At 43.6% G+C, this 11327-nt stretch overlaps 1 protein-coding gene across 1 annotated transcript in view; it reads right to left on the bottom strand.

Annotated features, from left to right (window-relative positions):
- Nucleotides 1-11327, bottom strand: part of urm1 (ubiquitin related modifier 1) — a 32441-nt gene that overhangs the window by 4896 nt on the left and 16218 nt on the right. The window contains exon 2 of the mRNA XM_020458219.2: nt 6734-6804. Within this exon, the coding sequence (XP_020313808.1) occupies nt 6734-6804 (71 nt within the window). The remainder of the gene's footprint in view (nt 1-6733; nt 6805-11327) is intronic.

Raw genomic sequence — 11327 nt, 5'->3', positions numbered from 1 at the left:
CTCAGACAGAGACAGAGCCAGTCCAGACAGCCAACCCCTTGCCCCTCAGACAGAGACAGAGCCAGTCCACAGACAGCCAACCCCTTGCCCCTCAGACAGAGACAGTCCACAGACAGCCAACCCCTTGCCCCTCAGACAGAGACAGAGACAGTCCACAGACAGCCAACCCCTTGCCCCTCAGACAGAGACAGAGCCAGTCCACAGACAGCCAACCCCTTGCCCCTCAGACAGAGACAGAGCCAGTCCACAGACAGCCAACCCCTTGCCCCTCAGACAGAGACAGAGCCAGTCCACAGACAGCCAACCCCTTGCCCCTCAGACAGAGACAGAGCCAGTCCACAGACAGCCAACCCCTTGCCCCTCAGACAGAGACAGAGCCAGTCCACAGACAGCCAACCCCTTGCCCCTCAGACAGAGACAGAGCTCTTCACAGAGCCAGTCCACAGACAGCCACCCCCTTGCCCCTCAGACAGAGACAGAGCCAGTCCACAGACAGCCAACCCCTTGCCCCTCAGACAGAGACAGAGCCAGTCCACAGACAGCCAACCCCTTGCCCCTCAGACAGAGACAGAGCTCTTCACAGAGCCAGTCCACAGACAGCCACCCCCTTGCCCCTCAGACAGAGACAGAGCCAGTCCACAGACTGCCAACCCCTTGCCCCTCAGACAGAGACAGAGCCAGTCCACAGACAGCCAACCCCTTGCCCCTCAGACAGAGACAGAGACAGTCCACAGACAGCCACCCCCTTGCCCCTCAGACAGAGAGAGCCAGTCCACAGACAGCCAACCCCTTGCCCATCAGAAAGAGACAGAGCTCTTCACAGAGCCAGTCCACAGACAGCCACCCCCTTGCCCCTCAGACAGAGACAGAGCCAGTCCACAGACAGCCAACCCCTTGTCCCTCAGACAGAGACAGAGCTCTTCACAGAGCCAGTCCACAGACAGCCAACCCCTTGCCCCTCAGACAGAGACAGAGCCAGTCCACAGACAGCCAACTCCTTGCACCTCAGACAGAGACAGAGCCAGTCCACAGACAGCCAACCCCTTGCCCCTCAGACAGAGACAGAGCCAGTCCACAGACAGCCAACCCCTTGCCCCTCAGACAGAGACAGAGCCAGTCCACAGACAGCCAACCCCTTGGCCCTCAGACAGAGAGAGCCAGTCCACAGACAGCCAACCCCTTGCCCATCAGACAGAGACAGAGCTCTTCACAGAGCCAGTCCACAGACAGCCACCCCCTTGCCCCTCAGACAGAGACAGAGCCAGTCCACAGACAGCCAACCCCTTGTCCCTCAGACAGAGACAGAGCTCTTCACAGAGCCAGTCCACAGACAGCCAACTCCTTGCACCTCAGACAGAGACAGAGCCAGTCCACAGACAGCCAACTCCTTGCACCTCAGACAGAGACAGAGCCAGTCCACAGACAGCCAACCCCTTGCCCCTCAGACAGAGACAGAGCCAGTCCACAGACAGCCAACCCCTTGTCCCTCAGACAGAGACAGAGCTCTTCACAGAGCTAACACCCCTCTTACTCTACACCAGTGACTCTGCGGACATCGATAAAGCGGAAACCATGCATGGGAGCCGTTGAACCCAGTCCGTCTAAGACATCGAGGCTCTCTGCTCGTTACAAAACAGTCCTAGTACCTGGGGGTACTGTAGGGTTTTGGAGAAGTGTTTGGTGGGGCTTTATATGGCACCTCTGAGGCGTGTGGGGGGGCAGTATCAGGTTAATTGGATGGCTGTCAGACCTCTTCACAAGTGTAATGATTGGCCTACCTTCCTTCCTCCCCCCCTGCCTAGAACCCCCGCTCTCTCTCTCTCTCCCTCCCCTTCCCCCGCTCCCACTTCCCTCTCGCCAGCACCTATAAAGAAGAGTGATGCAGAGCAAAGGCAATGAATATTGACTTGTACCTCAGCACAGTTCTAAAAAAAAGAAGCCAATCACTCCACTCTCATAATTTCGGCTTTGTGGGAGCAAGATACTCTCTACTCTCTCGCAAAAAAACGCTGAAGTCTATCGCAATCCCCCCCCTCCTCCTCCTCCTCCCGCCCTGACTGTCGATTTTCCTTTAGAGAGACAGAGGTCAGGGTGGCTGAGGGGGCAGAGATGAAAGTTCTCCTGGACTCTGGTCTGCTTTCGTTGTCCTGGGTAGTACTCATTAGGATATGCAACAGAAAACAAGAGTTTCTTATTGGACGAGTTCAGGTAGTCCCTCCCCGATTCAGCCAGTTTTCTGTCGTTTGGTGCCTAGTGAATACGACCCTGTTTGTGTTCCACCCATAGGCTGTAGGGGTAGGAGAGCGCAGGTGGGGCGGGCCGAGGATGATGGAGGACAACAATGGAGAGGAGGAGGAAAATGCGGAATGTGCGTCACAGGCTCCATGCAGGTGCATTATGGGATAGCGCTGTCTGGGTCGGAGGGGAGAGGGCGTCTGAACGGCAGGCTCAAAGCATTCTCTCTCTTTTTCTTTCCTCTTAATTCCCCTCGTTCTCTCCGCGCGTTGCACTACTATTGATATGGGGGTTATCTGTGGGTGGGAGGATCATCCATCTTGCTGGAGATGTGTGATGAGACATTTTCTGGGATGTGTGTAGATGGGGGGGGGGGGGGGGGGGGGGGGGGGGGGGTCTTAGGCAGGGGGGAATTCAGAGCCAGGGTTATCAATCACTCACAGGGGTTAAAGAGAAATATTGAGGATTCAGAAAGGGATTATCTCTCCCTCACACACAAACACACACACACATACACACACACAGGTCCAGCGGACAGCAGATCAACAAGGTCATCCTAGGCTCGCATTCTCTGCTCTGGCCAACTTTTGTGTTAAGGTTGCCCTGGAAACTACACTGCCACAGAGACCAAATCTTTGTTTGTAGGAGGTCAGAACAACCCAAACGACTCCTATCAATCCCTCACAGTTCTACTATGGGGTCTAGCAGGGGACATTCACACACTTCAACACGGTCACTCACAGTCATTGACAGACACACATATCGACAAACAAACCAACGAAGATAAAAATACAATACATTCTGACGCACAAAAGTTTGGGGTCACTTAGAAATGTCCTTGTTCTCCATTAAAACATACATGAAATGAGTTGCAAAATGAATAGGAAATATAGTCAAGACTATAAATAATGGTTATAAATAATGATTTTTAAATTTAAATAATAATTGTGTCCTTCAAACTCTGCTTTCGTCAAAGAATCCTCCATGTGCAGAAATTACAGCCTTGCAGACCTTTAGCATTCTAGTTGTCCATTTGTTGAGGTAATCTGAAGAGATTTCGCCCCATGCTTCCTAAAGCACCTCTCAGAAGTTGGATTGGCTTGATGGGCACTTCTTACGTACCATACGGTCAAGCTGCTCCCACAACAGCTCAATAGGGTTGAGATCCGGTGACTGCTGGCCACTCCATTATAGACAGAATACCAGCTGACTGCTTCTTCCCTAAATAGTTCTTGCATAGTTTGGAGCTGTGCTTTGGGTCATTGTCCTGTTGTAAGAGGAAATTGGCTCCAATTAAGCATCGTCCACAGGGTATGGCATGGTGTTGCAAAATGGAGTGATAGCCTTCCTTCTTCAAGATCCCTTTTACCCTGTACAAATATCTCACTTTACCACCACCAAAGCACCCCCAGACCATCACGTTAACTCCACTATGCTTGACAGATGGCGTCAAGCACTCCTCCCATCATCTTTTCTGCGTCTCACAAATGTTCTTCATGATCCGAACACCTCAAACTTAGATTAGTCTGTCCATAACACTTTTTTCCAATCTTCCTCTGTCCAGTGTCTGTGTTCTTTTGCCCATCTTAATCTTTTATTTTTATTGGCCAGTCTGATATATGGCTTTTTCTTTGCAACTCTGCCTAGAAGGTCAGCATCCCGGAGTCGCCTCTTCACTGTTGAAGTTGAGACTGGTGTTTTGCGGGTACTATTTAATGAAGCAGCCAGTTGAGGACTTGTGAGGCGTCTGTTTCTCAAACTAGACACTAATGTACTTGTCCTCTTGCTCAGTTGTGCACCGGGGCCTCCCACTCCTCTTTCCTTTCTATTCTGGTTAGAGCCAGTTTGCGCTGTTCTGTGAAGGGAGTAGTAGTACACAGCGTTGTACGAGAGCTTCAGTTTCTTGGCAATTTCTCACATGGAATAGCCTTCATTTCACAGAAAAAGAATAGACTGACCAGTTTTAGAAGGAAGGTCTTTGTTTCTGGCCATTTTGAGCCTGTAATCGAACCCACAAATGCTGATGCTCCAGATACTCAACTAGCCTAAAGAAGGCCAGTTTTATTGCTTATTTAATCAGCAAAACAGTTTTCAGCTGTGCTAACATAATTGCAAAAGGGTTTTCTAATGATAAATTATCCTTTTAAAATTATAAACTTGGATTAGCTAACATAACGTGCCATTGGAACACAGGAGTGATGGTGGCTGATAATGGGACTCTGTACGCCTATGTAGATATTCCATAAAAAAAATCTGCTGTCTCTAGCTACAATAGTAATTTACAACATTAACAATGTCTACACTGTATATTTGATCAATTTGATGTTATTTTAAAAATGGACAAAACAATTGCTTTTCTTTCAAAAACAAGGACATTTCTAAGTGACCACAAACGTTTGAACGGTAGTGTGCTAAAAAGGATATGACAAAACAGGACACAAAAAAGATGTGCCTTTGGCCTCCACTATAAAAACATTTTCCACCGTCCCTCCTCCTACTTTGGTTCTGTTTACGAATAGAATGATTTCAATGTCACTGATTATCTAGATCTAGACCCGAGATGGCTCTGAGGTGCTGTACTATGAAAGAAAGGAGTAAATCACAGGGGATGGCTGAGGTGCTGTACTATGAAAGAAAGGAGTAAATCACAGGGGATGGCTGAGGTGCTGTACTATGAAAGAAAGGAGTAAATCACAGGGGATGGCTGAGGTGCTGTACTATGAAAGAAAGGAGTAAATCACAGGGGATGGCTGAGGTGCTGTACTATGAAAGAAAGGAATAAAATCACAGGAGATGACTGAGGTGCTGTACTATGAAAGAAAGGAGTAAATCACAGGGGATGGCTCTGAGGTGCTGTACTATGAAAGAAAGGAATAAAATCACAGGAGATGACTGAGGTGCTGTACTATGAAAGAAAGGAGTAAATCACAGGAGATGACTGAGGTGCTGTACTATGAAAGAAAGGAATAAAATCACAGGAGATGACTGAGGTGCTGTACTATGAAAGAAAGGAGTAAATCACAGGGGATGGCTCTGAGGTGCTGTACTATGAAAGAAAGGAATAAAATCACAGGAGATGACTGAGGTGCTGTACTATGAAAGAAAGGAGTAAATCACAGGGGATGGCTCTGAGGTGCTGTACTATGAAAGAAAGGAGTAAATCACAGGAGATGACTGAGGTGCTGTACTATGAAAGAAAGGAGTAAATCACAGGGGATGGCTCTGAGGTGCTGTACTATGAAAGAAAGGAATAAAACCAGTTGAGTGTGTTGAGCTCCTCCTCTGGGGATGAGCTCGGCAGTTTTAGGAGACCTTTTCCTCCATTCTACCTACTTTCACTTCCCTATTTCCACCAGGAGAGCACAGGAACAGGTGGATAGAGAGAGGAAACAGGGCCACTCGTCCATCCCGCCAACCCCCCAAAATGATTTTTACACAAAAAGAACTTGGAGGCTTTGTCACAATTGTCCCCAAATACCCAAACGCCCCTTCCTGGGCCCCCTTCCTTCTTCTTCTTCTCCTCCACAGCCACCCCTAACTCTCCTTTCCTCCCTGACTCTGCGTTGTGGATGGAAGACCCATCATCAGTATCACTGGCTGCATTTACAAGTGAATGAGGCCTAATAATGGAACAGTTAGGAGAAGAATGGGTCGAGGCCCGGGGTGGCTCACAGATGTTGGTGGTGCTGGAGAGGGAAGGAAGGAGGGGGCTCCAACACCATGGTTACTGAGGAAAGACTGGAATGAGAGAGGGGAGATGAGGGGGGTGGAGTGGACTGTTTTATACCCGATTTTCAATGGAGAAGGGGGGGGGGGGGGGGGGGGGGGGGGGGGTTGGCCGAACTGAGGGGCCAAGGCAACCAGACAGGCAGGCAGGCCACTGGCTAGCATGGCCAGCTCAACAGCTGTCCAGGCACCATGTGAACAAGGGCTGAGAGAGGTCAGAGAGAGAGTGATGGAGGGAGGGGGAGAGAAGGGAGAGGGCAAGGACAACAGTGGTGGGAGAGAGAGATGGATGCAGGAGAAAGAGAGAGAGCAGCATGATTTACTGGGGTTTTGTGTCTGCATATTAGCTCCCGCTGAGTAGGGGCCACAAGAGCGGCTAACGCACAACCCCCTCCTCCCTTTTAGCCGGCGTTAGAGGAGAAAGGGAGGAGATATATTGAACTAATGAAGTCATCTATGCACGTGACAGTTGAGTTTTGTTTAGTCACATGGAAGAGAAAGGCTATTTTCTCAGGATCAATTAAGAGGGGGAGGGGAGGCAATCAGAGGAGGCAGAAATACCACACCTCCATCATCCTTCTGTCACTGAATTTAAACTGAATTCAGTTAGTGGTCTGTTTTAAAACAGAACTGTGCAGAATCAGTCTGTACTGCATAATCAGGGCCTATACTTGGCTTCAAGTAATGTCTCTTTAAAAAATATATAGTAAATGAAAGTAAATATTCATTGACAATTGATCAACAAAAATGTTGCTAAACAATTTGTACTCACAGGGTTCTGATTGGTTGGGCAGGGTCACATGATGCTCCTTCACGCTGCCAAACAGTAGCTCCGCCCCTCCCCTAGGAAGTAAAGGGCATTTAATGACATATCTGTTCCATAGTTATCACATAGGTTGGTAGAGTAACTTTGCAGTGTCATATTGAATTGGTAAAATAAAAAGTGCAGCCAGGGTGGTATTAGATTTACATAATCTGGAATTAGAGGGCATGGTGGCGAGTTAATCCCCGAGGAAAGGAGTACAGGCTGTGGAGACTAGACACACTGAAGAATAGGAGAAGATATGGTAAAGAAAAAGGGAAGAATAGAGATGGGGAGAGAGGTGAGACACTGAAGAATAGGGAGATGGGGCTCCCCTGCAGTGAACGAGTGTGTGGCATCGGACACCAGCAGAGATAATTCAATAAAGCACGAGTGGACGCTTATCATATCACAGCTGTGAGCCTCCCCTTCAGACCGTTACGACAGGTCCCACTGGCCTCCCTCCACAAGGACAGAGACAGACATCCGAGAGGCGACTGAAAGCCACCACCCAAGTATAGGGACAATAAAGAGACCATCTATTTGCGAGGAACTAGGCTATAAACAGTGCTTTCGGAAAGTATTCAGATCCCTTGACTTTTCCCACATTTTGTTACGTTACAGCCTTATTTAAAAAATAATAATAATAATCCTCATCAATCTACACACAATACCCCATAATGACAAAGCAAAAACAGTTGTAAAATGTTTTGCTAATAAAAATAAAAATGAACTATCACATTTACTTAAGTATTCAGACCCTTTACTCAGTACTTTGTTGAAGCACCTTTGGCAGCGATTACAACCTCCAGTCTTCTTGGGTATGTCGCTATAAGCTTGGCACACCAGTATTTGGGGAGTTTGGATGGTTGGATGGAGAGCATCACTGCACAGCTATTTTCAGGTCTCTCCAGAGATGTTTGATCGGGTTCAAGTCTGGGCTTTGGCTGAGACTTGTCCCGAAGCGTTGTCTTGGCTTTGTGCTTAAGGTCGTTGTCCTGTTGGAACGTGAACCTTCACCCCTGTCTGAGGTCCTGAGTGCTCTGGAGCTGGGTTTCACAAGGATTTCCTGACTAGTCTCCCAGTCCTTATAGCTGAAAAACATCCCCCCAGCATGATGCTGCCAACACCATGCTTCACCGTAAGGATGGTGCCAGGTCTCCTCCAGACAAGACGTTTGGCATTCAAGCCAAATAATTCAATATTGGTTTCATCAGACCAGAGAATCTTGTTTCTCATGGTCTCAGTCTTTTAGGTGCCTTTTGGCAAACTCCAAGCGGGCTGTCATGTGCTTTTTATTGAGTGGCGGCTTCAGTCTGGCCACTCTACCATAAAGGCCTAATTGGTGGAGTGCAGCACAGATGGTTGTCCTTCTGAAAGGTTCTTCCATCTCCACAGAGGAACTATGAAGCTCTGTCAGAGTGACCATCGGGTTCTTGGTAACCTCCCCTCATATCTCGATTTTAAAAAAACGTATTCACAATATACACTATATGACCAAAGGTATGTGGACACCTGCTCGTCGAACATCTCATTCCAAAATCATGGGCATTAATATGCCGTTGCTCATCCCTTTGGTGCTATAACAGCCTCCACTCTTCTGGGAAAGCTTTCCACTAGATGTGGAACATTGATACGGGGACTTGCTCCCATTCAGCCACAAGAGCATTAGGGAGGTCAGGCACTGATGTTGGGCGATTAGACCTGGCCCGAAGTCTGCATTCTAATTAACCTGAAAGGTGTTAGATGGAGTTGAGGTCAGGGCTCTGTGCAGGCCAGTCAAGTTCTTACACACCGATCTCAACAAACCATTTCTGTACGGACCTAGCTTTGTGCACGGGAGCATTGTCATGCTGAAAAAGGAAAGGGCTTTGTTGCCACAAAGTTGGCAGCACAGAACTGTCTACAATGTCATTGTATGCTGTAGCATTAAGATTTCCCTTCACTGGAACTAAGGGGTGTAGCCCGAACCATGAAAAACAACCCCAGACCATTTTTCCTCCTCCACCAAATTTACAGTTGATACTACGCATTCGAGCAGGTAGCGTGAGATGGTGAAGCATCACTCCAGAGGACGCGATTCCTCTGCTCCAGAGTCCAATGGCGGCGAGCTTGACACCACTCCAGCCAACCCTTGGCATTTCGCATGGTGATCTTAGGCTTGTGTGCGGCTGCTCGGCCATGGAAACTGATTTCATGAAGCTCCCGGCGAACAGTTATTGTGCTGACGTTGATTCCAGAGGCAGTTTGGAACTCGGTAGTGAATGTTGCAACCGAGGACAGAAGATGCTTACACGCTACGCGCTTCAGAACTCGGTGGTCCCGTTCTGTGGCCTACCACTTCGCAGCTGAGCAGTTGTTGCTCCTAAACGTTTCCACTTCACAATAACAGCACTTACAGTTGACCGGGGCAGCTCTAGCAGGGCAGAAATTTGATGAACTGACTTGTTGGAAAGGTGGCATCCTATGACGGTGTCACGTTGAAAGTCACCGAGCCATCCAGTACAGGCCAGTTTAATGTCAGCAACGGGTGTGGCTGAAATAGCCAAATTCACTCATTTGAAAGGGTGTCCACATACTTTTGGCCCTATATATATATATATATAAATACAAGCGTAGTTGCACAATTAAAGCTAAATACACTGCATTTAAACAGTCAGCAATTAAAGCTAAATACACTGCATTTAAACAGTCAGCAATTAAAGCTAAATACACTGCATTTAAACAGTCAGCAATTAAAGCTAAATACACTGCATTTAAACAGTCAGCAATTAAAGAATGAATTCAAAACGTGGAAAATTATACCTAAGCTAAATAAAACTAATTATTTAATATATATATACCTAAGCTAAATAAAACCATTCTAAAACCACTAATTATTTAATATATATATATACCTAAGCTAAATAAAACTAATTATTTTATATATATATACCTAAGCTAAATAAAACTAATTATTTAATATATATATACCTAAGCTAAATAAAACCATTCTAAAACCACTAATTATTTAATATATATATACCTAAGCTAAATAAAACCATTCTAAAACCACTAATTATTTAATATATATATACCTAAGCTAAATAAAACCATTCTAAAACCACTAATTATTTAATATATATATACCTAAGCTAAATAAAACCCATTCTAAAACCACTAATTATTTAATATATATATACCTAAGCTAAATAAAACCCATTCTAAAACCACTAATTATTTAATATATATATACCTAAGCAAAATAAAACCATTCTAAAACCACTAATTATTTAATATATATATACCTAAGCTAAATAAAACCATTCTAAAACCACTAATTATTTAATATATATATACCTAAGCTAAATAAAACCCATTCTAAAACCACTAATTATTTAATATATATATACCTAAGCTAAATAAAACCCATTCTAAAACCACTAATTATTTTATATATATATACCTAAGCTAAATAAAACCATTCTAAAACCACTAATTATTTAATATATATATACCTAAGCTAAATAAAACCCATTCTAAAACCACTAATTATTTAATATATATATACCTAAGCTAAATAAAACCCATTCTAAAACCACTAATTATTTAATATATATATACCTAAGCTAAATAAAACCCATTCTAAAACCACTAATTATTTAATATATATATACCTAAGCTAAATAAAACTAATTATTTAATATATATATACCTAAGCTAAATAAAACTAATTATTTAATATATATATACCTAAGCTAAATAAAACCATTCTAAAACCACTAATTATTTAATATATATATACCTAAGCTAAATAAAACCATTCTAAAACCACTAATTATTTAATATATATATACCTAAGCTAAATAAACCCATTCTAAAACCACTAATTATTTAATATATATATACCTAAGCTAAATAAAACCCATTCTAAAACCACTAATTATTTAATATATATATACCTAAGCTAAATAAAACCATTCTAAAAACCACTAATTATTTAATATATATATACCTAAGCTAAATAAAACCATTCTAAAACCACTAATTATTTAATATATATATACCTAAGCTAAATAAAACCCATTCTAAAACCACTAATTATTTAATATATATATACCTAAGCTAAATAAAACCCATTCTAAAACCACTAATTATTTAATATATATATACCTAAGCTAAATAAAACCCATTCTAAAACCACTAATTATTTAATATATATATACCTAAGCTAAATAAAACCATTCTAAAACCACTAATTATTTAATATATATATACCTAAGCTAAATAAAACCCATTCTAAAACCACTAATTATTTAATATATATATACCTAAGCTAAATAAAACCCATTCTAAAACCACTAATTATTTAATATATATATACCTAAGCTAAATAAAACCCATTCTAAAACCACTAATTATTTAATATATATATACCTAAGCTAAATAAAACCCATTCTAAAACCACTAATTATTTAATATATATATACCTAAGCTAAATAAAACCCATTCTAAAACCACTAATTATTTAATATATATATATACCTAAGCTAAATAAAACCCATTCTAAAACCACTAATTATTT

This window comes from Oncorhynchus kisutch, linkage group LG23 (genome assembly GCF_002021735.2).
Source record: "Oncorhynchus kisutch isolate 150728-3 linkage group LG23, Okis_V2, whole genome shotgun sequence".
Classification (NCBI taxonomy): domain Eukaryota; kingdom Metazoa; phylum Chordata; class Actinopteri; order Salmoniformes; family Salmonidae; genus Oncorhynchus; species Oncorhynchus kisutch.
This window is presented reverse-complemented; position numbering and strand designations above follow the sequence as displayed.